We start from the raw sequence: 24,421 nt of genomic DNA, 5'->3' as shown, positions 1-24,421 counted from the left end.
CATCAGCCATGCAGCCTGTTAGGGCTGCATTTTTGCAGCAGTATTCTCAAAAGAATGAGGGAATTGCGGTGCTCTCCTTGGTTTGGGGGCATGTGATTTCGGTGAGCACGTCATGAACATCCCTGCCATCCAAAAAAAAAGTGTACATGAGAAGGAGGATGCCATTAGAATAGTTCTTCCAGCAGCTTATTGAAAGTATATGGTGTCTGATCAGCTTGCTGTGCTTCAAGTAGCTCTGAGTGACTCTTGTTTTGATGCATCTGGCTATTGCTGTATGTGGTGACCTCCAATTGGGGGCCTGCTAATTTCTTAATGTCCTTGGTTTTGACAGAGATGAAAGAAGAGGATCCTATGATTATGCTGCCGACCGCACATACTATGAGGCTGTAAGGACACCAGGGACGTATCCTGAAGATCCTCGAAGAGAGTATCCAGCTCGTGGTAGGGAATTTTATGCAGATTGGGATCCTTATCAAGGAGACTATTATGACCCACGCTACTATGATGATCCACGGGAATACAGAGATTACAGAGGTGACCCTTACGAACAAGACATCAGGGAATACAGTTACAGGCAGCGGGAGCGGGAGCGATTTGAAACAGACCGGGACCATGAAAGGAGGCCTATTGAGAGGAGTCAGAGTCCTCATTCCCGACGGCCACAAAGCCCAGGAGCATCTCCTTCACAGTCTGAAAGATTGCAGAGCGACTCTGAGAGGAGGATTTACAGCAGGTCTTCCGAGCGAAGCGGTAGCTGCAGCTCACTTTCTCCACCACGCTATGAAAAGCTGGACAAAGCCCGTCTGGAGCGGTATGCAAAAACTGAAAAAGCGGAAAAAGAGAGAGCCTTTGAGCAAGAGAGACCTGACAAAGACAAGCGCCTGGTTAGGAAAGAGAAAACAGAAAAACTTGAAAAAGATAAAATGGACAAGCAAAAGAGAAAAGCCAAGATTCATTCTCCAAGCTCTCAGTCTTCTGAGACCGATCAAGAAAATGAGAGAGAGCCCAGTCCAGAGAGGTCAAAAGGGAGCAGTAAGCAGAACAGGGAGAGAGCTGAAAAAGAAGGGCCAGCTAAGAACCGCCTCGATCTGATGCCATGTGTTGTATTGACTCGAGTGAAAGAGAAGGAAGGGAAAGTGATTGACCAGCCAGCTTTGGAGAAAGTGAGAGGGAAGCAAGAAAATGATACCATGAAGTCTCTCTTGCCAGAACCAAAACTGCAGTTATTCCAGGCAGAGCTAGCCAAGTCAGATCAGCTGAAACTTGAGTCCATTAGAGCTAAAGTGTCAAAGGAAAAGCTGCTTGCCAGCCATGTTGAAGTGGTTGATAAGGATGGGAAACTGAAGGCCAAGAAGCATCTGAGAGCAGAACAGCCAATTGAAGTGGCAAACCCAGTTGACCTGGGAAAGCTGGAGGCTCGCAAAAGGCGCTTTGCAGATGTAAACCTGAAGCCTGAGAAGCAAAAATTGGAAATTAAAAGAAGTACTCAGGAAGAGGAGGAAGTTGGGGCAGCCCGAGGGGTTCTGAAGAAGCAGATGGATGTCTCAGTGGAATCTGAACGGAAGTCCTTGAGGAAAGAAGTGTTTAAAAGGGACTCTAAGAAAATCAAAGTGGAAAGAATAGTCCATGTTGCCAGTCCCAAAGATATACCAGAGCCTGGAAACACATCTCTGGGGGTTGGTTTACGGCCCAGCTTAGAGCTGCAGGCCAGGCTGGGAGAACCAATTGATGAATCTGGGGAAGCCCCTGAGACCCCTTCTGCAAGGAAGATCAGTTCAGTGAAACTGCAGCCCAAACGGCCCCAGCTGTTAGGTGATCTAGGAGTAGAGAGAGATGATGTGCGGAAGAATTACTGCAGTCTTCCAGAGGAAATGCCAGACCAGAGACACATCCAAGAGAAGCCCCTGTCATTGGATATTGATGAGAAAATTCCTATTGATATTGACCACACACAGAGTTACCGGAAGCAAATGGAGCAAAGTCGCAGGTTAAAGCAGCAAATGGAAATGGAAATAGCCAAGTCTGAGAAGTTTGGCAGTCCAAAGAAAGACCTAGACGAGTACGAAAGGCGGAGCCTGGTGCATGAGGTGGGGAAGCCCCCCCAAGATGTGACTGATGACTCCCCCCCCAGTAAGCGTAAGAAGTCATCTGATGCTTTTGATTTTGAAATTAGCACCAAAAGGGAGAGAAACTATCGAAGCTCTCGGCAGGTGAGTGAAGATTCCGAAAGAACAACTTGTTCTCCGAGCCTCAGGCCTTTTCCTTTCCATGAGGAGGAAGAGGTGCTTGACTCCCCAAGGCTAATCCCTTTAAAAGAAGCCAAAGAATCACCCAAAATAGATGAGAAAGGCCCTGCGTGCTCTAATATGGCCGTTAGAGAGGAATCTCTGAAGTTTAATCCCTATGATTCCAGTCAGAGAGAACAGATGACAGAAATGGCCAAAATAAAACTCTCATCTCTGAATTCTGAGGAGGAATCCAACCGGTGGGAGCCCCCAATGAAACTGGACCCTGGCCGAGTGGATGTTAGCTTTCCCAGTAGCACCATCAGAAGAGACAGCCTTCGCAAACGCTCAGTTCGAGACCTAGAGCCAGGAGAGGTGCCTTCAGACTCCGATGAGGACAGCGACAGCAAGGCCCGGTCTCCGAAGGCCTCTCTGTTGTTGGAGAGCTCCCGCTGGTCTTTTCTGTTAAGGGACAGGGAAGAGAAGCTCCGTGAGAGGGAAGAAAGGCTGCCAACCTCCTTGGAGAGGAACAAATTCTATTCTTTTGCGCTGGACAAAACCATCACGCCGGACACAAAGGCCTTGCTGGAGCGAGCCAAGTCTCTCTCCTCATCCAGGGAAGAAAACTGGTCGTTTCTTGACTGGGACTCAAGATTTGCTAGTTTTAGAAACAACAAGGACAAAGAGAAGGTGGATTCTACTCCAAGGCCAATCCCCCCTTGGTATATGAAGAAGAAGAAAATCAAAACTGACTCTGAAGGGAAGCTGGATGATAAGAAAGAAGATCATAAAGAGGAGGAGCAAGAGAGGCAGGAGTTGTTTGCCTCACGATTTTTACACAGCTCAATCTTTGAACAAGATTCCAAGCGCTTGCAGCATTTGGAAAGGAAAGATGACGACCTGGACTTTCTTGCTGGCAGACCATATGGCAGACAGTCTTCGCTAGATGGGACTAACAGTGTCCCAGATGTCTTGGTGCAAGAGCCAGTGGTTCTGTTCCATAGTAGGTTTGTTGAACTCACTCGCATGCAGCAAAAGGAGAAGGAGAAGGAGAAGAAGCCCAAAGAAACTGAAAAGCAGGAAGAGAAGGAGAACTGCCCCAAAACACTTGAGATAGCAGTGCCTGAGAACAAAGAGCCTGAGCAGCAGTCTCCCATGTTCATGGGTCCATTGCCCGTGGCTCTAGGCTCCCAAGACCTGGAGAAGGCCACAGACGAGAAGTTACCAGCTGAGCTGCTCTCTTCTAGAGAAGAAAAGGCCCCAGAGCTTAGTCCTGAAGCTGAAGAGGCTCTTCCAGAGTTTGTTGCTCCTGTGAAAACTGAGCTACCTCTTGAAGCCTCTGTGGCTCCAGAAGATAAAGATGATGCTGCTACTGCTTCTGCAGCAGATCCTGAAGAGAACTCTGTCTCTGCGGAGAACCCTTTGTATTTGGATGCAAAGCCACCTACACCTGGCTCTTCTTTTTCCCAAACAGATCCTGGCACAGACCCACAAGCAGCTGCAGCACCTCCACAATTGGCCACGGTGTCCGAGGAATCATTGGAACCTAAAGAAGACAGTGCTTCAGTGGCCCCTGGATCAGAACCTGCTTCAGGTCAGACAGCGGAAGCAGTGGCTGAGGTTCTCCCTGCAGCTTCTGATACAGAGGTGGAAGCTGAACCTCCAGTTGTTGTGAAAGACAAACGACCTTGCAAAAACAAGCGGTCCAAAATGCCTGTTCAGTCTGCTCTTGCAAACATTACTGATAAACCCATCACGAGGAAGAGTGAAAGAATTGACCGTGAAAAACTTAAAAGATCTAGCTCTCCCCGTGGGGAAGCACAGAAGCTTCTCGAGTTGAAAGGAGAAGCAGAGAAGACTTTGAAAAATGCAGCTAAATCTCCAAGTGCAGCAGCAGAGCCAGACAATCCAGAGCCAAGTCTGCCTATTGGCCGAACAAGGCGAAGAAATGTCAGGTCAGTTTATGCTACCCCAGGAGACCACGAAGGTCCCTCACCTGTGAAAGATCCTGTGGAGTTAACCAGATCCACCAGAAAAAGAGCTGAAAGAGAACCCCCTGAGACCCTAGTTGTTCCTACTCCTCCCAAAAGAGGACGGCCTCGAAAGTCACGTCACAAACCTGAGGAGGAGATCTCTCCAGTCAAGACAGAGTCAGTACAGCTGGAAGCAGAAGAAGCAGAAATGAAGGAAGCAGTGGTGGAAGCCCCCAAATCTGTGGAGGGGTGGAGATCCCCTAGATCCCAGAAGCTATTACACAGCCACTTGTCAGCTGCCAGTGGTCAGCAAGGAAAGAAAGGCCGGGCAGAACCAAAGGTAGAGATCTCAGCAGACCCCGAAGAGCCACCTGAACTACCTGGCCATTGTTCAAATGCAGGAGAAACTGGCAGCAAGATCAAGGCAGACAAAGAAACCACTGCTGATGAACAGAAGCAAGAAAGAAAAGACGCTGACATGAACACAAGCCCTCTTGAAGCCTGCTCAACTGAGATTGTTGAAAGGAAACCTCCCCCAGAGAAGATGACCAAATCCAAGAGGGGAAGGTCTAGAAACATCAAGGCTGTTGACAAAGCTTCCTTGATTAAGAGCCTGAAAAGTGTCGAAATACGGCTCAATGTGGATGAGGTCAGAGGTGCTCTGCGGCCAAGTGAAGAGGAGATAGAACCCCTGCCAGCTTCACCCAGAAACAAAAGTCCCCAGAAGGAAGATAGATTGCCTGCACATTTCCCAAAGAGTGAGGGAGAAGACCCCTTTCAGGATACAGGACAGGACACTCTTTGTGAGCCAACACAGTCACCTGAAGCAGTCCAGTTGGCCAAGCAAATAGAACTGGAACAGGCAGTAGAGAATATTGCCAAGCTCACAGAAGGCCCATCTCTTGCAGCTTATAAGGAACAAGCAGCAGATTTAGCCGAGGTCCGCCAGGAAGAAGAGGGGGACAAGCCTGCTCATCAGGCGAGTGAAACGGAACTGGCAGCAGCCATTGGTTCCATCATGAATGACATTTCCGGGGAGGCAGAGAGCTTCCCTGCTCCCCCGCCATATCCTGCAGAATCAGAATCTGAGATGCCTGCAGAACCGTCTGTGCTGCCCTCTGCACGAGAAGAAATGGAACCCGAAACGAACCAGGCCGTCAGCAACATCTTGGAATCGGAAGCAGCAGCAGCCGAGCCTCCAGCCCCTGGATCTGCAGCCACAAGCAAGGAAGCAGAAGTGAGTTTAAGCGAATCTTCCAGTTCAGCACAGGAAGCAGAGACCCTGCAGGAGGCTGATGGGGCTCGGAAGGAACGGGGCCGCCAGAAGACCACGCGGCCAAGGAGGAAACGTAGCACAAGTAAAAAAGGAGATGCTGCAGAACTGAGGATTGTTGAGGCTGAAAGTGTGCCAAGCAAATGCCCTGTTGCCAGTGAAGTGAAAAGGAAACTGGAGGATGGCGTAAAAGATGATGAGCCCAGCAAAAACTCTTCTCCGGCCTCCCCTGAATCCACTGCCCCAGACATTAGTCGGACTCCGTCCCAGGAGGAGGCATCACCAGAGCTTGCCGCAGAAGGTGGCCCCCTGCCCAAACCTCCAGACCCACAGAATCTGCCCCCTCTCTCACTTCCTGTTGATAATGTCAGCCAAATGGGGCTGAAGCCACATTCAGCCACAGAAAGTACCCCCGTAACTCCACCAAGTGCCCCATGCCCCTCTCTAGCCACCATTTCCTCAGCTGCTGCTGCAGCAGCAAAACTGGTAGCCCCTGTCTCTGCTGCCTTGGTTCCCCTTCACTCCAGTGCAGCCAAGGTGACCGAATGGATTGTGAAGCAGGAGGAGAGTCGAGCACACTCCACCCCTCCTCCTGCTCTCCCGCCAGACACAAAGGCCTCGGACATCGATACCAATTCCAGCACTTTGCGGAAAATACTAATGGAGCCCAAGTACGTGTCTGCAGTCAGCATTGCCTCCACACAGGTCACAATGGCGATTGCAGAACCAGTGAGTGCCCCTTGTGTGGAAGATGCTACCCCTCACCCCCCAGCAGAGGCCAGGAGGCCAGAGGCAGAGGAAAAGCCAGCTGTCCCTGCCCCAAATGCTGTGGAGCCCCCTTCTGCAGAGGCCCCCATCTTCCCAGAGAAAGAGAAGATCATGACGGTCATCGCCCCTAAGGCTACGTCTGTGATCAGCAGGATGCCCCCCAGCATTGACCTGGAGGAGGCTCCCAGGATAGCTCTGGTCAAGCCAGTGCCCCCACCCCAAGCATGCCTCGTCAGCTCCCTTCCTCTGAAGCACAAGCCTCAGTTGAGCGCCAACGATGACAGCCGCTTCCACCCTGGCTCCATGTCTGTGATTGACGATCGACCAGCCGAGAGTGGCTCTGGCCCCCCGGGCCTTCGGGTCAACACTTCGGAAGGCGTCGTGCTGCTGAGCTACTCAGGGCAGAAGACGGAAGGGCCGCAGAGGATCAGCGCCAAGATAAGTCAGATCCCTCCAGCCAGCGCTGTTGACATTGAATTCCAGCAGTCTGTCTCCAAGGCCCAAATTAAGCAGGAGCCCCTTGGGCCAGGTCAGCCAGCCCCCAAGGCATCTCAGGCAACAACGGGCTATGGGAGTGCCTTGGCTCCTGCGGCTCTGGGACTGGGCGCTCAGCAGTATGGCTCATCACCAGTGCTCTCCTCCATTAAACAAGAGCGTGGTAGTGTGGAGAAATCTGAAGCAGCGCACCTATCTGCCCAGACCCCGACCTCTCAGCCTGGATCAGTGAAGGCCCCCGTCCAGCCCAGCAACACTCCACCCATCCTGGTCCACAACCAGATGGTGCTTTCTCAGAGTATGGCTTCCAGCAACAAAAAGCTTCCAGACCCAGCAGCCCTGAAGATGGAGCCCAAAGCTCTTCAGCCTTCCAACCTCAACCCCGGGGTTGGTCCTCATCACCCCTCCTTGTCTGGCAAGATGCACGTAGATGCCAACCACGTGAGCGTGGGGCCTGGCACCCCAGCTGACCGGGCGCTTCCTCACCTGGGCGTCTCAAAACAGGAGCCCCTGTCCCCCCGTACTAGCGGCCATTCTCCTTCACCATTCCCAAGGGCATGTCACCCTGGCGGCCCCTCCTCCCCAGCCTCGGTTATGCTGGGTATTCAGGGGTCTCCTTGCCCAGGGATCCCCGTGCCTCAGTACATCTCCAGCATGCACCCGGAGCAGTCGGTGATCATGCCTCCCCACAGCGTCACCCAGACAGTGTCCCTGGGCCACCTCTCCCAAGGGGAAGTGAGAATGAACACCCCTCCCCTGCCCGGCATGCCTTACAGCCTCCACTCTCCCCGGGCAGCTCTGCAGCCAGCTCCGCGGTCCAGCACACCCCAGCCAGCTCCGGTCAGAGAGATTGTCATGCCACCTCTGTCTTCCCAGCATTCCCCAGAAGAGGAAATGCACTACCACCACTCAGTGTGCCGGGGGTCTGCTCCTGTGCAGTCAGATGTGCTGGTCATGCAGCCAGACTTTCGCATGCACCCAACTGGCCTTCGGCTGGACCAGTACAACATGCCCCGGGACGTGAGGATGATGATGCACCCGCACATGGCAGCAGTAGGGGGCGAGCACCATTCAGAGACTCGGCAGTCCAGAACGCCAGAAGGGGGGTCAGTCAAAACACCGCCTGCCCCCAAGACCCTCCCATCGAGCAAAGAGACCCCCAAGGCTACAGACGTCAAACTGGCTCCTTCTCCCCACGGCGAGTCGCGCCTCCTCAGTGGCCAGCTGCCCGGCCTGCCTCTGACCCAGCCAGTGGTCGTGCCCCATGGTGTCCAGCTCATGCCTCCTGCCGGAAGCTCTTTCCACGACTACCGCACTGTGTATGGTGACATCCGGAGCTACCACCCGGCGGCTCAGCTTGGCCCACCGTCCTTTTCTGGGGCTTCCTCCATTGGACTGCCTTCCCGGAGCATGACCCCCTCCCAGGTGAGGACACGGGAGAGGGAGGGGCAGGCTGCTGGTTCTTCTGCGTCAGGGAGTGGAGTTTGCACAGCTCCTGCCTTTGGAAAAGGGCATGTCGGCTGATTGAGGGGGTGGGGGGCATCCCTGCCTCTTCCTCCTCCTCCTCCTCCTTTTGGCTTTGGGGTGAATAGCTTGGGGGGGGGGGCAGGGGGTTGTGTGCTGAGAAGGCAGGGGGAGGGGGGGGCAGCTTTTGCCAGCATTGTGTGTGTGTGGGTTTGGTGGAAGCAAGGACTGCCAGTCAGGCAGAGAAACGCCAGAGACACTGCAGTCCTCAGCATGTATCTGGAGTGATGTGAGTGGGTTTTCCCTGCTCGTTTTCCATGCCCATGCAGCTTCTGTACACAGGAACCAAAACCTATTCACATATATGGAGGCAGTTCACATACAAAAATTCTTGGTGCGTGTGAACATCATGGGGACTCACCACTTCCAGTGCCCACGGTAGGCAGGTACTCTTAGTTCATATCTAGTGGCTCTGCATATTGTCTCCATTATGAAAGCAACATGCAGAAGCCAAAGAAGTGGTGGTCCCTTTAGAACAAAATACCCAAACGCCCCTAACCCTACAGCCTGCAGATGTGAAACAAGTCGTGAATAGGAACATGGCTTTTTCTTTGGTGGTCTCTGGACCACACTCTCCTGGAAGCTGGCCTGCTTTATTGTGTATTAGGCACCCAGGCTAATGGCACCTTTTGACTCAGGAGTTTCATCTTACAAGCTTCACAGCTGTTGTTTCATGGCTTGTTTTTATGTTGCTGTGCGTAAATTGTGCCACAGGGCATATTGGACTTATGACAGCCCCAGAGGGTTTTAGGACAGGAGAAATGTAGAGGTGGGTTGCTCCTGATTGCCTCTGTATAGCAACCTGGTCTTCCTTGGAGGGCTCCCATCCAGACAGTAGCCAAGGCCGACCCTGAGGAGACCGAGCAGAGCAGGATATTGGCATGTTGTTGTTGGGGCAGGATTCAGAGGAGGGTGCGAAGCAATCTCCTCAGTTCAGCACTTGAAGGACTGTCATGGAGGCTGCACACCTTGATAAGGGGGCAAGTGCTGTCAGAGCCAGCTTGTCCCGTCTGCTCCCCAACGTCTGGCTAGAGTAATGAGCAGTCAAGATGATTGGCCAGCCAGAGGCTGTGGCTGCTTTACCTGACCGTAACCACTTTGCTTCCTCTTGTGGCTTGTAGGGTCTACCAGAAGGGGAGCATTCACATCCTAGTCAGCCGGCTCACAGCAAAACGCCACAGCTCTCCCAGGAGCCCAAAGGGGGGACACAGGCCACAGGGCCAGAGCCAACTCATCACTCTGCCCTAAGCCGGCATGTTCCGCAGATGGAGGCCCATGTGCATCTCCCGAGAGCACAGGCAGAGGCGGGCCCGACCTCCTATCCTTCTCCTGTCACCATTTCTGTGAAGCAGGAGGTCCCTTCCCCACACCAGGCCCCAGCGGTTCAGAAGGCAGCCCTCTTCATCCCGACCACCACCAGTCCCGGCATTCCTCTGGGACTGTCACTCTCCCGCTCGGAACCTCAGTCAGTACTCAAACCGGACCCCGTCTCTCAAAGGCCAGTGGACATGGTCCAACTTCTGACAGTAAGTTTTGCCCTGGCGCTTGCTTCCTGTCTTATTCTGGGTGTTGTGGAGAGGACAGCCAAGGATGGGCAAGGCAGGGGCAACTGGTGGCTGGGGGGATCCTTAGAGGTCTCGGGAGTTAGACTCTGGTCTGCAGTAAAGAGGAGATGAGGGCTCTTGGGGATTGGGAGGGTTCTGTGATTGGTGTGGAGGTCTCCATCCCTGCCCCACCCCTGTGGTCCAGGCATTCAACAATCTCACTCTTCTTCCCTGTCTCATGTTTGCAGAAATATCCGATTGTGTGGCAGGGACTTTTGGCCTTGAAGAATGACACCGCCGCAGTCCAGCTGCACTTCGTCTCTGGCAACAATGTCTTGGCACATCGCTCTCTGCCTGCTCCAGAAGGGGGTCCTCCATTGCGTATTGCTCAGCGCATGAGGCTAGAAGCATCCCAACTGGAGGGTGTGGCACGCAGGATGATGGTGAGTGGTGAATGATGCCTGGAGATCTCACTCCTGCTGAACCTACTTGGCATTCCTGGTGCTGGGCTCTCCAGCAACAGTCGGGGAGCCCAGTCACAGAGTACACGGTCCTTCTGTAAGTAGGGAGCCCCAGCAGGGAAGACCTAGTCCTTGGTATTCAGCGGGCGGGGGGCATTGTGAATCAGGGCTCCAGGGAGGTGCTGGGTTCTTAGGGTTGTCTGGGAGGAGGTGAAGAAACGCCTTTAGCGGTCCCACTCTGGGTGGAACTTGAAAGGGCTGAGTTGCCGTTTCATTTCTGGTCACCATTGGTCATGCCGATTCCACGCTGGCAGAAGGCTTCCTTTTGGTGGTCTGTGCCAGCCTGCTATGGTATTTGGAGACCATGGAAGTCTCTGAGCCCGCTCCAAAGGTGGCTGCAGTAACCTGGCCTGTTGTTCTTCAGGTGGAGAGCGACTATTGCCTGCTGCTGGCTTTGCCCTGTGGGCGAGACCAAGGGGACGTGGTCAGCCAGACGGAGTCACTGAAGGCTGCTTTCATCAGCTACCTACAGGCCAAGCAAGCTGCTGGCATCATCAACGTTCCCAATCCCGGCTCCAACCAGGTATGGTGAAGGAGGCACTGAGTGCCACTGCCCATGGCCTCCCTGAGAATGGCAATCAGAGTAGAACCCAGCAGGAGCAGAGCAGTGAGTTGGGTGGGGGGAATCGGACCATTACCATCAGCCTCGTATGGGCAGCTGTGTGGTTGGGTCAGACAAGGCCCTCCCTCCACCTTTGAGGGCAGGGGGGGAGGCCTGGGGGTGGGGGCTGTGGCTGCTTGCTGCTCAGCTGTGAGGGTTCCCTCTCTAATTCTGCCTTCCAGCCTGCTTACGTTCTGCAGATATTCCCACCCTGTGAGTTCTCCGAGAGCCATCTGTCTCGCCTGGCCCCGGACCTCCTGGCCAGCATCTCCAACATCTCTCCTCATCTGATGATTGTCATTGCATCCGTCTGAGCAGCCAACTGGTTGCCACTCGCCTCTCCAAGGCAAGAGAGCCAAAACGGGCAGGGAGAGGATGGACAGCCAAGCAGCTGCCCCCCGCCTCAGTGGGACTCCAGCAACCCGTGCCCCTGGGTCAGCGGCCACGCCACCGGTGTATGTTTACATACGGCTCTAGTGAAGATGGACGTCGGAGGTACCCTTTGAGGCAGGCTGCTCTTAGGTTTAGTGCCTCCTTTGGGAGAGAAATTTAAGGAAGGCTATTTTTATTTACAAAACAGATTTTTTTAAAAGGAACCAGAACTGCCTTTGCACTAATAGTGATGTTGGACCTTTGCACAGTGGAAGACATGTTGTGGCGTTCTGAAGGGATGTCTCCATACACACACGGACTCAGAAGCTCAGCAGCTGGGACAGTCTGCTCCTTCTGGCGGGGCGCCCTCCGGCAGGCCTCCCTTCTTCTCCCCTCTGCGCCAGGTGGCACCTGCTCCTCCCTCCCTCCCTCCGCCTGGGATGTACAGTTTACAGTGGAACAAAGCAAAACATTAAAGGGAGAGGTGTTTTCTTCTGGGATGTGCAGGACTCTGGGGTGGGGTGTGTGTGTGTGTGTATGTATAAATATAATATATATATATATATATATATAAATATATATATATAATACTGACTTTAAAAAAGAAATCTGATCCCCCACAGCATACTTTTTTTTTAATCTGTGCCAAAAAATGTGTTTTCAGAGGGAAAAAAAATCTTATTTTCATACTCGGACTTTGTATGTGTCACTCATTTGTCATTGCGCTTCATTTAGACCTCCCCCCCCCCCCCGTCACATGTGGAAGTGTTATACACTTGTGCAGATTCTTTATCCCCCTCCCCTTTTGTCCTCGTTCCCCTCCACCTCCCAAACAATTAATTTATGGAACTGTTTTTCTCAGCGCAGTTTTGTTTTGTGTGTCCATTGGATTACAAACTTTATTAAAAAAATACAAAACAGCCCTGCGGTGGGGTGTGCTGTGTGGTAACCTTGCCCTTGTGCCTATGGAAGCGCTGCAGGTTCCACCTATACAGGAGTTGGCCCTTGGGGGAAGGCGGCCAGTTGGCTGCGGGTTCTTGCGGAAGAGGTAGCCTGGTCCAGGGCCCGAGCTGGCTGTCCACTGACGGGCAGGTGAGGGCAGCTGACCACTGCATTTAGCCCCTTGCTTGTCTACAGCCATCATATACCCAGAGGTCTGCTTTTGACAGAGCCCTACCCCACCGCAGCCTCCCGCATGAGCTTCATTTTTAGGATCAGTGGAGGAGTCCTCTTCTGGATCAGGCACAGCTTCAATGATTGCAAGCAAAGAATAGGAATAAGTGGGCCATTCGCTCAACAGAGGGAGACAAAGCCCATCCGGATTGGTGCTCCGTGTTCCTGAAAGGTCAGAATTTCTTTGGGGTGCACGGAAGCACAGTGCAGTGGCCACTGGTGGCAGCAAGCTAATCTTTTTAGAAAATAAGGGCATTTATTTCATCTAAATATCAACACAGATGTAGATTCTCTCCTGTACAGAAATAGCTTTGTTTACAGTAGCAGCCTGTAGCTGTGCCTGGCTGACTTCAGCCCCTCCCCTCCCAGTGCTGCTCTGCCAGGATCCGGAAGGGTGGCCCCATCAGAGTCCCTGGCAGGCCCAACTGTGAAGTCCAATAGGGCTGTGGCTTCACTCTGCAGGCCCAGGAGCCCCTGCAGGCAGCGAAGCTTCCGTCAGAGAGGGCGGCACCTCTGACCCGTCTCGTGCCCGAAAGAGGAGCTCTCCAGAGGGTAGGACCTGCTCAGACTGCCACGCTGTGGTGGTTCCGTACTGCTGGTAAAAGTCTGTGTCTGCCTGGAACATGACCAGAGCTTGTGCCGTGTGGATGCGCACATGCTGGGCCAAGCTGTTGGCATCTAAGAACTTTTCCCCGCAGGAGTCGCAGGCGTAGAGAATCTGGGTGTTGGGATCTAGAATAAAGGACACATCAGGAAGCAAGGCCTAGAAAGCACCGCAACCACCTCCATGGCAGCAAAGAGAGACAGTTGCAACACAGCAGAACCCCCCCCCCCCAGCCTGTGCCATTTTCTGAACTACTGAGAATTGGGTGATACCCTCTCCCCCCCCCCCCCACGCACAATCAGAGTGGACTGAGTGCTTCCAAGAGGCCCTCTCAGCCAGGTGCCCCCATGGCAAAGGAGGGAAGACCAAGCAAGTGAAGAGCTGCACACTGAGGGTCCTCATGCAACACAGCATGAGAGGAGGGCACAACTGCCCCTCTCCCAGTCCCCCCCCCTTCCTGGAAGCTGAGACACCTTCAGGCAGGAGCAAAGCAGAGAGGACAGCTAAGCTGGCTGGCTTTCAAAGCTGGCTCCTTATCCTAGACTGAACCTTCAGCATATTTGAAATGGCCTGAAAAGCAAAGCTTGTGCAGTACAGCTGGAGGGGCTGGGGAGCTCTTTGGGGGAATCCCAAGCCTGCACATTTCCCCTTGAAACTCCGCCCTTCATGTCCCTTTGCTGCTTTCCACTGGTGGCTGCTCTTCACCTCTAGTGGCTGACGGGCTCTTTTGTTGCCAGTATTGAGACCAAACTAGGCATGCATTGCATCGGAGGGCTGGAGAGCCCTGAGAACCAAACCCCCCAGCCAGCTGCTACACAGCCAGCCTGAGGGCTCACCTGCTTCTTGCACCTGCTTCACTGCCTTGGTAATCTCCGCCTTCAGGGCTTCTGTCTCATCTGCTGTGACTGGAGCTGCCACTGGGACCACTGGGAAGGAAGCCATGGCGGTCAAAAGATGTATCCAGAGACAACTCCTGCCCGCAGCCCGTGGGGTGCAAATTGTGCCCCCCACACATGTGGGGAAGGAAAGCTGCATTCATCCAGCCACGGCAGCTGTGAGAAAGGACTGAGTTGCAGCATGGGTAGGATCTCTTGCAGTCCTTGCTGCAAAAATCGATGTGTTCAAAAAGCAGAGAGAGGAAGAGGGAACTGTCAGGTGGTACGGAAGCCCCACTCCCACTCCCACAGCTGCCAGGCTGGCTGTCCCAATGCAGGCTGCCCTGGACCTTATGACAGCATTTCCAGTGAATACGGGTGCAAGCCACAGAAGTCCTTGGGGGACACGCAGAGTGCCAGGTGCCTGGCAGCACCTCCCAGCCTGGTCCTCCATTCTCCACCCCGAGCTGAGCAAGGGTGGGCCGAGCCCCTTCCTGGCCCAAAGAAGCCTCAACGCACCTGTGAGCTGAGTGACAGCCGTGGCCGCCAGCGCTTCTGTGGCCAGGGTCACCATCTCATCGGAGGCCACAGTCACAATGTTGAGATCATCCCCTTCTCCACCTTCCAGCAGCTTCATCCCAGCTTTGCCCTGGTGGACAGTCTTCACGTGGGAACGAAGGTTATCCACACGGTTGAACCCACGGCCACATTTGTCACAGAGGAATGGCTTCTCACCTGTGCGGAACCAAGGACCAAAAGCGGGCATTGGTTTCTGCTCATTCAGGACTGGCTGACTCTTGGTGACATGGGGGCAGCTCAGCATGGTCCTCCCCACAACTGTCCCTGCTTCCCTTTCCCAGTTAGCCCTAGACTTGTGAGCCCCACCACCACAGAAAACACATAGTCCCTGGCCTCACCTGTATGGATGATTATGTGTTTGGAAAGGTCCCCCACGTTGACAAAGGCCTTATTGCAGACACTGCACTTGTGGGGCCGGATGTTGTCATGGTGGCGAATGTGATTGGCTAGCTGGCTCGACTGGACAAACCTGGGGGGAAGGAGACAGAGGCAAACCAGGGCATCAGGGAAACTGCCAAGCCTGCCCCAGAATCAGCTCCCATGGGAGGACTGCAAAGCCGGTTCCAGTCCTGCCACAAATGCAGAGCAGCCAGTGCTGAGCCCTCCGGGCTGGGGCCGAGGGGTCGGCTCTAATGCAGTTTGGACCCTTGCGGGAAGCAGGCAACATTACCAGCCTGATGAGAGAGCCAGGAAGAAGCCCTGCTCTCCCTCCTTCCCTCTCTTTGGGCCACTTCTGAGCATCCAGCCTCAGGGTGGGCTCCCAAATGCACATGCTCCTGTCTGAGAATGCAGCTAAGAGAGGGGATGTTTTGATCTGGCAAGCCAAGGAGGCCCCAAGCCCAGAAGCAGCAGCATGAGGGGGGGAGGTCTGAGGGCAAGGTCAGGTGCCAGAGCCAAGCAGCAGAGGTTAGTTTATGGAATGGCCCTAAGGGTCGGGGGGGGGGGGAAGGGGCTTTGAAGGTTCTCACAGCACCTGAAATTGGTGCCAGAAGCACATTAGCCAAGTCTCCTCCTTCCCTGGGGTTGGGGTTAGGGCCTGGTCAGCTGCCATTTCCAGCCCTTCCCTGGTGTATGTGTGGGGGAGGGATGGCAACTCAAGGACGGCCAGTGGGCCACACTGCCATCGGCCCAAAGGCCTGTGGGACAAGCGGGCTCAGAAGCTGCCTGTGGGGGACTGCAGCAGGCCAAAGGGAGGCAGGCCCAGAATTGTTTGGCTCTGGTGGGGGTGGGGAGAGCAGGGCCCTCACCTCTTGCCGCAGCGTTCGCAAACATAAGGCTTCTCTCCTGTGTGTTGGCGCACATGAGCAATGAGTGAGCTGGCCTGGGTGAAGGCTTTGCCACAGATCAGACACTGGCACGGCTTCTCGCCTGGGAAGGAAGAGCAGAAGGGCAGGGTTGGAGCAGACAGGCTCACAGGAACAAGGTTCCAGGTGGCTCTTGAAATCCAAACTGCCTTCAGCAGACCAGCTCCCACCCTGCCCAGAGCTCCTTTGCTTCAGGCATGAGATGGGCCCAGACCGCCATGACCAGTGCTCTATGGGCAGGACCTCCCAGGCTGGCCCAGATGAGGGAGGACCACTAGCCCACCCACCTCCACCTCCCACAGCAGCTCACCCGTGTGGATGCGGACATGGCGCTGCATAGCTCCAGGGTCAGCAAACTGGCGTTGGCAATGCACACAGATGTAGGGCTTCTCTCCACTGTGGATGCGCAAGTGTCGCTTCAGGTTGCCTGTGGGGAATCTGGCACTGTGAGAATGCCCAACATGAGCCTCCCACCCCTACTGCCAGCCTGCCCCCCTAGCTCCGCACCTGAGGTGGTAAACTGCTTCCCACACTCCCGGCACTTGAGTGGCCCATCTGCGATGTGGATCTTCAAATGGGCCTTGAGGTTCCCCACCTGCCGGCAGAGGGGTGAGACTGCCCGTGAGCGCGAGGCCGCCTCCGCCGTTCCTGCCGGTGTGCCCTGCCCCAGCCCGGCCTCACCTGGTTGAACTTCTTCTCACAGTGGGGGCATTTGTGCTCCTTGTCTGTGTCGTGGGTCTCCAGGTGGCGCATCTTGGAGGTAGGATCAGAGAAGGACCGCCCACAGTAGTCGCACTGGTAGGGCTTCTCCCCGCTGTGCACCAGCTGGTGGCGCTTCAAGTTGCCGGAGGTGGTGAAGAGCTTGCCACAGTCCTCGCAACGGTACTTGGCCTCCCCCGTGTGGCGCTTCTTGTGCAGGTTCAGGAGGCTGATCAGGCGGTAGCTCTTGCCACACTCCTCGCAGCTGTAGGGCTTCAGGGGGCTGTAGGGCGGGAAGGGGGGGCAGGCGGGGGGGAGGGGGCTACTCTGAATGCAGCCAGAGCAGCAAGAACAGCATATCTCTGGAATGGTTGTTGGCCAAGACAAGTTCCAAGAACCCACAGTCCCACCCAAAAAAGAACAAGCCATTGGCAGGGCAGTTAGTCACAATTTGGGGAGATAGCAGAGAAGGCAGCTTTCGGGGTCTTGAAGCCCTCCATTTCTACTGAAAAGAGCCATAACTGGTATGGGGCCTTAAGACCTCCCAGGAGTTCTGCCAGTCAAGACCCTCCTTCCCAAACCTGCTTTCAGCAGAAGAGATGTGGACAGGAAACACAGACAGGCCTTCATCAGTGGTCGCCCCTTGCCTGTGGAATGCCCTTCCCCAGGAAAGCTAACCTACAGCCTACCCGACAATTTGAGGCACCCAGCCAAGGCCCGTCTTCCTGTCCCATCTTTAAGGGGTGGGGTAGTTTCTCTGTCTTTTTGATCTGTGCTGCGCCCCCAGGCTCTTAGGAGGATCATCGCAGTTGCTGAATTGTCTATATGTGTGTGTGTTGGGGGGGGGGGGGGTTATAGGTTTGTTATTCTTTACGATTACATTTGATGTTATCTTGTGAGCGGTCTCAAGCAGGGTCTGAAGGTGCAGCAACTTCACATCAAGAGTCTGGTGACTGTTTTCTTGGCCACAAGAGCTCTGTCCAGCACCCAGCGTCTGCACAACTCTTGGACTCTCAGCCTGGGGCAGGATGGAGGGGGCAGGGATGGACCACAGCAGCAGAGCTGCTCAAGAGATAAGTGTGATTCCAAACAGAGGATTTCCCTTTCCCTTTGGCCAGCTCTTAGGTGGAACTAGAAATGGAGCCTCCCAGTTCCACAGAAACCATACCTCCCCAGGAAGGGGGGATCCGCCTCCTCCCTTTCGTGTCTCCCATCAGATCACAGCAATGCAGCTTCAGTGAACATCAGAGGAGCCCTGCTGGATCAGATCAGGGAGGGTCCATCTAGTCCAGTATCCTGTCTCTGTGGCCAACCCGTTCTTTAAGAGGGCCAACAAGAGGGCTGAGATGCTGAAGCCTTCCCCTGACGCTGCCTCATGGCTTTGTGAACATAGAGGCTCCCCTCAGCCCCCATGGCTAGTAGCCACTGATAAACCTATCCTCCATGAATCAACCTGGCCCCCTTTGAAAGCTGCTTGTTCCTGTGGCCCTCATGAAACCCTCTGGCAGAGAATGCCATATTTTCATCACTCTGTGTAAAGTCTTTAGGATGCTTAGGGCTGATCCTGCGTTGAGCAGGTGGTAGAGGGCCTGTATGGCCCCTTCCAACTCTATGATTCTGTGAAGTCATATTTTGTTTTGTCCATCCTGAACCGACTGCCCATCTGCTTCACTGAATGCCACCAAGTCTTTTGCCAAAAGGAGCCAAATTTCTCCTTGTGTGAACTCTGGGGGACCTTTGCCTGACAGGCCCTCTTCCTGAGACCCCACCTCCACACCACTCTCCCACCCACCTGTGGGTCTTTTCATGGGCTTTGCAGGCTGCCGGGTCGGAAAAGGCTTTCGCACACTCCCGGCAGGAAAAGGGCTTCTCCCCTGTGTGGATGCGAATGTGCCGCTTGAAGTTCCCTGTGTGAGTGAACTCCTTCCCACAGTCCTACAGAAAAAGGTTGGGTGAGCCTCTGCCCAGGGAAGCTGCCTTGCCACCACCTCCTCCCTCCCTCCCTCCCTCGGCAAGCCCCAGCTAGGCCCAAAAGGAAGGCCCACCAGCACCTTGGGCAGCTGCATCAAACCCTCATGCATGGACACCCCATGGCCATGTGCAACCTCTGCCTCTCCCCCCAATCCCAGAACCAGAGGACAGTGTGGCAGAGAGCCCAGCTGGATGGAAGCATTCCCCTCTTCTTCTTCGAGGAGGAGGGCAGTAAGCAGGGCCAGGGCTCCTCCAGTGGGGGCACAACATCTTTGGGATGCCCGTCCATTTGCCCGCCCACCTATGGCTCCCCTGGACTTCGCCTTTCCGGCAAAGAAGTTTGCTCTTTTCCTTTGCCTCGTGACCTGAGGGGCCCTTGAAGAGGGCACGCTGAGGTGCTCCATCTTGTGAGCCACGCTGTTTTTATAGCCTGCTCTTAATATGGATCACCTACACTGTCAGGTTTGTGATTTTAGGATTGTTTTGACATGCAAGCAGCTGTGAGCAGATCTCTCAAGAGACAGCACGTACAGTAAGCAAACCGACTGGGGGCAGCTAGGGGCTAGAGGGCGCTGGCTGCCTCTTCAGCGAAGTCCAGGCAGGAGCTAACTTCAAATCCAAACCTTTGCAGCCACCCACCCACAGCCGGCTGGCCCACATGACACAAAGGTGGCCCCATGCTTGGACAAGCAGTCTGTAGGACAGTGGGAGGAGGGAGAACCCCCCACGTGGCTCACCTCACACTTGTGTGTGACCGACCCGTACGCTTTGGACTCGGTCCGCTCACTGTACGTTCCGGAGCGCAGCAGCCTCATTTCGCCAGCTCCGTTCTCTGGTCCAGAGTCGGTGCCTCCAGATTCACTCTCCTCCTCAGGGACGCTGCCGTTTGCCAGCTTGGCCCTCTTCTGCTCTGTGGCCCGAGAGGCAGCTTCTGCCTCCAAGAGGGGCTCGCCATCTCGCTCCTCCAGCTCCACCTCCAGCTCCGCAGGAAGCTTCAGTGCTGGGGGATCTTGAAGGGCAACGGGGCAAGGCAGAGCTGATGTGGACTGAGAGTAGATGCCACGGAAGGGGAGACTGGCCCTCAGTGGCAGGGACACTCCCAAGAGCCACAAAGAGCCTGGGCCAACCCCTCCCCCACCAGCACTGCTCCCCTGAAACTCAGCAGCTCTGCCCAGTTAGATGCATCTCAGTCTCCCCTCCATGGACTGTGTTGGGCTCAGGATCTCCCATACCAGCTGGAATGTCCACACAGGTGACCCCCCCGCACACACACACACACACGAACACACACCTGGAAAACACCCCAAGGAAACACTGTACTCTGGGTATGGAGGTTCTCAAAAGCCCAGCACAGATAACCCCGACCCTCACTCTCATTCTTGAAAAGAAAGGCTTGAAAGAGGAGACCCTGCTGGCCAGTGCTGAAAAATGGCCCAGGCCCAGCACCCACACCGATGAACTATCTCTTCCTTCTGGGTTGGGGGGGAGAGTTGCATGCCCCAGCATAGGGGAAATAGGACAGGCCCCCCAATCCTGGTTGGGAAGGCAAGGGGCACGCCTAAAGGAAGAAGGCCACCCCCCACCCCACCCCACCACGTAAGCCTCAAGGCCTCACAGTGCCACAGGAATGGGGGCTGACCCTCACCAGCCTCGGTGGCCCCCACATGGGGGGGCTTTGAAGCAGAGCCACTTTCTGCAAAGGACAGGCCATCTGGACGTGGCTTCTCAGGAACGCCCACAAAGTCATCTCTCACAGTCTTGCCTGCAGCAGGGGAAAGAGAAGCTGTTTGGCCACCAGAGACAAGGCCTGCCACCCCACAGGCTCAGGAGACAGGGGCAGCTGCTCCTCTGGCTACCTGCCAAGCCAGAGCTACTTCTGGAAAAGATGGCAAACCACCCTGGCCACGAGGGAGTGGAAAGAAGGACCTGAGGGTGGAGGGGAGGGGGAGAGTCCAGTCAGTATGGCCCTGTAGACCCCCCCCCCCTCACAACTCAGCCTCTGAAGACAGATGCTTGGAGCGGGCCTTCTGTTGGTTCTGTGCTGGCCCTTTGTACCTCCCCCAAGGGGGTTGCAGCACACTCCTCAACTGTACACCCCTTCCCCCCCCCAGGCCACTGACTTCACTGGACTTAGACAGGGGTAACTCTCCTCAGGATCGCACTGTTAATCTTAGCAAGTCCCCTACTCAGGGTGGGGGTGAGTGGGCAAAAATCCTGTTCAGGTCTGTTCAGGGCCTACACAGAATACAACAGCTTCTGCAACCTTCCTCCTAGCCCCATTCGTTCCCTAAAATTTGGGAGGGTTTTACTTCCAGGCTTCCTCAGGCCCCCATATACTCACCAGACCCCTCAATGGCTCTGGGGCCAGCCTGGCCCTCCGTTCCCCCATTCTCCTTCGTCTCCTCGTCCTCATCCTTCTTGAGCCCTCCAGACAGGGCCTGAGCGGCCTCCTTTACCTCACAGAGCATGCCCTCTGCCACTGTATTTGCACCAGCCGCTTTCTCCTGCCCTGGGAAATAAAAGAGAGCAGAACCAGCTACGACGTGTTTGGACCTCTAGGCTTTTCCCAATTGGACAGAGAATGGAGAACGGACCAAGCAGAGGCCTCTCTCCCGTCCTGCTTCACCATGTGTGAGCCAGGCACAACAGAATTCTACCCTGCAGGGGTGCTGGGAGGACCTGAAGCAGTTAAAATGTCCCCATGATTGGGGGAGGGGGCAGCTGGAGATCAGCAGAAAGTCAATCAATCCTTCTGGGGCTGAAACCAGATCTCTAGCCTGCGTCACATGAAGCTTACCTCCTCTGCTACAGCACAGAAGGTCCAAGCCCCACTTCTGCCTCTGACACAGAAACTACCATGCCTCAGCTGGCATCTCACACTTCTACTTTCTGTCTCAATTCTGGGGGCACACCTCATTCTGACACCTGCCAGGCTTATGGTTGCTGGAGGAGAGAGAGAATTGACTCTGACAGCAGAGGCAGCTGAGTGAGGCAACTGCAAATTCATGCAGAGTCACAAGTAACTCCCGTGGCTGGAGGCAAAGAAGTCCACTTGACTACTTCCCCTAAACAGAAGCCAACTGGAAGGGGGGAAAGTAAGAAGCGCGACTCAGATTATGCTTCCTCCGGAGAGCCCTGGCCATTCCCTATGGCACAGAGACAGCTGGGGTGCAACCAGCCCAAGCAATGGAGCCCAGCTTTGCCCCAGATATTTAGTCAGGAACTACTTGGATGTACTGAAGTTGATTAGACCAAAATTGCTCGGCCATTTTCTTAACAAGTACCAAATGATCTGCAATGGCCAAGGCAAACAAAGAAGACAAAGACCGGGGGGAGGAGGGGATCAGGGAGCATCATACCAGCTGTGGAGGGGCCTGCCTGGCCTGGGCAGGTTTCCGCTGGCCCCGAGAGTGCCCTGAGTGTGTTACAGGCGCTGATGATTTCCTGCATCTGGAGGAAGCTGGCCACGGCCAAGACGTCATCGACATTTTCCACACTCAGGCTCAGCCTGGCTGTGTACATGAACTCCAGCACCTGCTCCAGACCTGCAGGCAAAGGGACCAGCACAGCCTTGGACCTGGAGAAGGCAGCCACCTGTCTGCCCCCTAGGCAGCCCCCAAAGGCTCCACAGGCAAAGGGCTCTCATTTCCTTCTTTGATGCCTCTCTTCTGCCTGATCTTCACATCAACCCTAGGAGGCAGGCTTAACAGAGAGTAGCTGGCTGTGCCAGTGACCTTTCAAGACACAGTGATGGTTCTAGCCTTGGTCTGTCAGAACTTGGTCCATCATTCTGACAATTACCCCAACCCGCACAGATGGGTGAGGTGGGGGGAGAGGCAACTCCTGTTGGGACTACAGGCCAGCCTCAAGCAGCCTCCCTCCTGATCCTGAGCATCCCCAGGCTGCCTGGCATCAATCAGGGGGCAGTCCTGGCTGGCTGAGCATTTGTGTTTCCCATACAAGCCAAAGTGGAGGAATCCCAAATGCACACATCCCAGCCAGGAAGTCAATGGGTGTGCTCCAAGAGAACAGCCCTCTGTCCTCGACCGCCTCCAACCTCTCAGGAAGACTGTCTCTGAACAGGGAGATACTTTGGGGCTTGTGCAGCCAAAAGACAGGGCAGGGCCTTCAGCCCGCAGGCGCCAAGAGAGCTTCTGCCAAACTCCCTGTAGGGGTGGAGCCAGGAGGCTGCCTTGAGTGGGGTCTGCCGCTCTAGGGGTGGCTTTGGCACACAAGAGTAAGGTGACCAAATTGTCCCACTGTTGGAGGGACATCTGGGGGCACCTGGCAAATTGTACTTATGTTGCAAGTAAAAATATATATAATACAATGCTATTAGTGCGTTCTATGAAACTTTTTGTTGCTCCATATAGACCAAATTTTTAATCAAGAACCCCCCTGGCCAATGGTGCCCCGCTTTACCAATGTTAAAATCTGGTCACCTTACACAAGAGGCCTGATGGGAAACTCCAGGGCGAGGGCGGGCACTCCCCACCAGGGCCGGGGAAATGCCCAGCCAGGGCCTCAGCGGCCCTGGGAAGCGTACAGCCGCTGCGGGCGGCTCCTGGGCTCACCTGCGGCGTTGCTGATGTCGAGGTGCACCACGTCCTTCTGGTCCACAAAAAGCATCCGGAAGTACTGGCTGCAGGCCGCCAGGACCGCCTTGTGCGCCTTGAAGTCGATGCCGTCCACCACGAAGGTGCAGTCGCAGAGGAGGCCCAGCTGCCGCTGCTGGTTCAGCTGCTCCAGGACCCGCTTGCTGTGTTGAGGGAAGTGCATGGCTGCCGGCCGGGGGGGGGGAGGAGGGGGCGCGGTGAGGACGAGGACGAGGCGTCTCCCCCCCCACCCGCCGCCGCCGCCTTCACAGCTGCCCGCCCCCCCCCCTCCTCCCTCCGGCTCATTGCGCGGCCGGGCCACCGAGCCCGCTTCCCCAGCCCCGTGCTCGCCCCCCTCCCCCCCCCCCGAGAGGACCGCCTGACCCCCGCCCGGAGGAGGCCAGCTCCCGCCCACCTGCCATCCCGCGCGCGTCACATAATCCCGACGAGCAGCAGCTACACTCAGAGTGACACTGTACAGACAAAGGGCGCCGCCATCTTAGAGCCGGGCGGAAGCGGCATCGGCGTAGTTCCCGCCCCTTCTTCACGTTATGTCGCCCGCAGCCGTGCGCATGCGCTATAGAGACGTCCCTTTTCCCCGTCGACCCTGGCCGGACACACTTAGCGCATGCGCTTCACAGAGCGATGTGGCCGCCATGACACCAGAGGCAGCTCGAAACTGGAGGGAAAGTTGGACGGCTCAGCTCTCCGCGCGCCGCCTTCCCAGCCGCTTTGGAAACAGTCTCAGCCGGGGGCAGCCGTCGCTTGGCAGCAGCTGGCCCGAGACCCGACGAAGCTCCTGGGCCGAGCGGCAGAACCGGAGGCCGGGTGCCGCCCTGGCCTGAGCCAGCCGTGGGGCAGGTGGGGGGCCCGGGGAGAGCTGTTCCCCTGCAGGGCGGGGCGTGGGTGGGACCCGCGGAGGCCCCTCGGGTCGATTTGGCCCTCCGCACACTGGCCGCGCGAGATGGGACCGCGGTCAGGGCCCCTCGGCACGCGCCCTGCCTTGACGCACTCCCAGCAGCGGGACTCCAGCACCCAGCAGGGCAGAGGACGCGGCGACCGCTGCGCTTGGCTGGCAGCCACCCCCCACCCTCCCCCTCTTGCCAAGCCAATTGGGTGGTGGCGGCTGTCAACAGACCCATCCCAGGGCCAAGCAGGGGAGGAGGCTGCCCTTGCCAGGCAGCCCCCCCCCCCCCCCCAACACAGCCTTGGGCAGTGGCAAAAGGGTCGGGGCCACATTTCCCTGCACGCAGTCCAGGCCCTGGAATGGATGCCCTTTCTGAAATGGAGCTGTTTCTTCTATGAGTAAGGGGAGCGTATTGCGG

The 24,421-nt window shown here is 55.6% G+C and overlaps 2 protein-coding genes across 6 annotated transcripts in view; one reads left to right on the top strand and one right to left on the bottom strand.

The window, feature by feature from the left end:
- SPEN (spen family transcriptional repressor) overlaps nucleotides 1–11,988 on the top strand; it is a 59,358-nt gene extending 47,370 nt beyond the window's left edge. For all 3 annotated transcript variants that reach the window (XM_077311020.1, XM_077311019.1, XM_077311018.1), the window contains exons 11-15: nucleotides 332–8,159; nucleotides 9,380–9,784; nucleotides 10,051–10,245; nucleotides 10,688–10,846; nucleotides 11,107–11,988. In XM_077311020.1, the coding sequence (XP_077167135.1) occupies nucleotides 332–8,159; nucleotides 9,380–9,784; nucleotides 10,051–10,245; nucleotides 10,688–10,846; nucleotides 11,107–11,238 (8,719 nt within the window). In that variant the 3' untranslated portion in view covers nucleotides 11,239–11,988. The remainder of the gene's footprint in view (nucleotides 1–331; nucleotides 8,160–9,379; nucleotides 9,785–10,050; nucleotides 10,246–10,687; nucleotides 10,847–11,106) is intronic.
- Nucleotides 11,989–12,705: 717 nt separating this feature from the next.
- On the bottom strand, nucleotides 12,706–24,111 carry ZBTB17 (zinc finger and BTB domain containing 17). 3 transcript variants are annotated; one of them, XM_077311021.1, is made up of 15 exons: nucleotides 23,512–24,107; nucleotides 23,076–23,282; nucleotides 21,861–22,046; nucleotides 20,843–21,010; nucleotides 20,147–20,263; nucleotides 19,239–19,510; nucleotides 18,323–18,465; nucleotides 16,513–16,813; nucleotides 16,339–16,426; nucleotides 16,142–16,258; nucleotides 15,775–15,895; nucleotides 14,866–14,996; nucleotides 14,468–14,683; nucleotides 13,910–13,999; nucleotides 12,706–13,201 (listed from the first exon to the last, which is right to left on the bottom strand). In XM_077311021.1, exons 1-15 carry the CDS (start codon nucleotides 23,516–23,518, stop codon nucleotides 12,921–12,923), a joined length of 2,445 nt encoding a protein of 814 aa, XP_077167136.1. In that variant the 5' UTR covers nucleotides 23,519–24,107; the 3' UTR covers nucleotides 12,706–12,920. The 3 variants fall into 3 exon arrangements, with proteins under 3 accessions (XP_077167136.1, XP_077167138.1, XP_077167137.1); XM_077311023.1 differs by lacking the exon at nucleotides 12,706–13,201 and having other exon boundaries at nucleotides 13,993–14,125; nucleotides 23,512–24,110; XM_077311022.1 differs by lacking the exons at nucleotides 12,706–13,201; nucleotides 13,910–13,999 and adding an exon at nucleotides 14,026–14,176 and having other exon boundaries at nucleotides 23,512–24,111.
- Between the last annotated feature and the right edge of the window lie 310 nt (nucleotides 24,112–24,421).

The sequence above is a fragment of the Paroedura picta genome, chromosome 15 (genome assembly GCF_049243985.1).
Source record: "Paroedura picta isolate Pp20150507F chromosome 15, Ppicta_v3.0, whole genome shotgun sequence".
In the NCBI taxonomy this organism is placed as follows: Eukaryota; Metazoa; Chordata; class Lepidosauria; order Squamata; family Gekkonidae; genus Paroedura; species Paroedura picta.
The sequence above is the reverse complement of the archived record's forward strand: the minus strand, read 5'-3'. Positions and strand labels throughout refer to the sequence as shown.

Coding starts and splice junctions, on each gene's coding strand:
- ZBTB17 (XM_077311021.1), bottom strand. Junction 16,814..18,322: donor GCCCATGAAAAGACCCACAG/GTGGGTGGGAGA, acceptor CCCGCCCTACAG/CCCCCTGAAGCCCTACAGCT. Junction 13,202..13,909: donor GAAGCAGGTGCAAGAAGCAG/GTGAGCCCTCAG, acceptor CCTTTATTCTAG/ATCCCAACACCCAGATTCTC.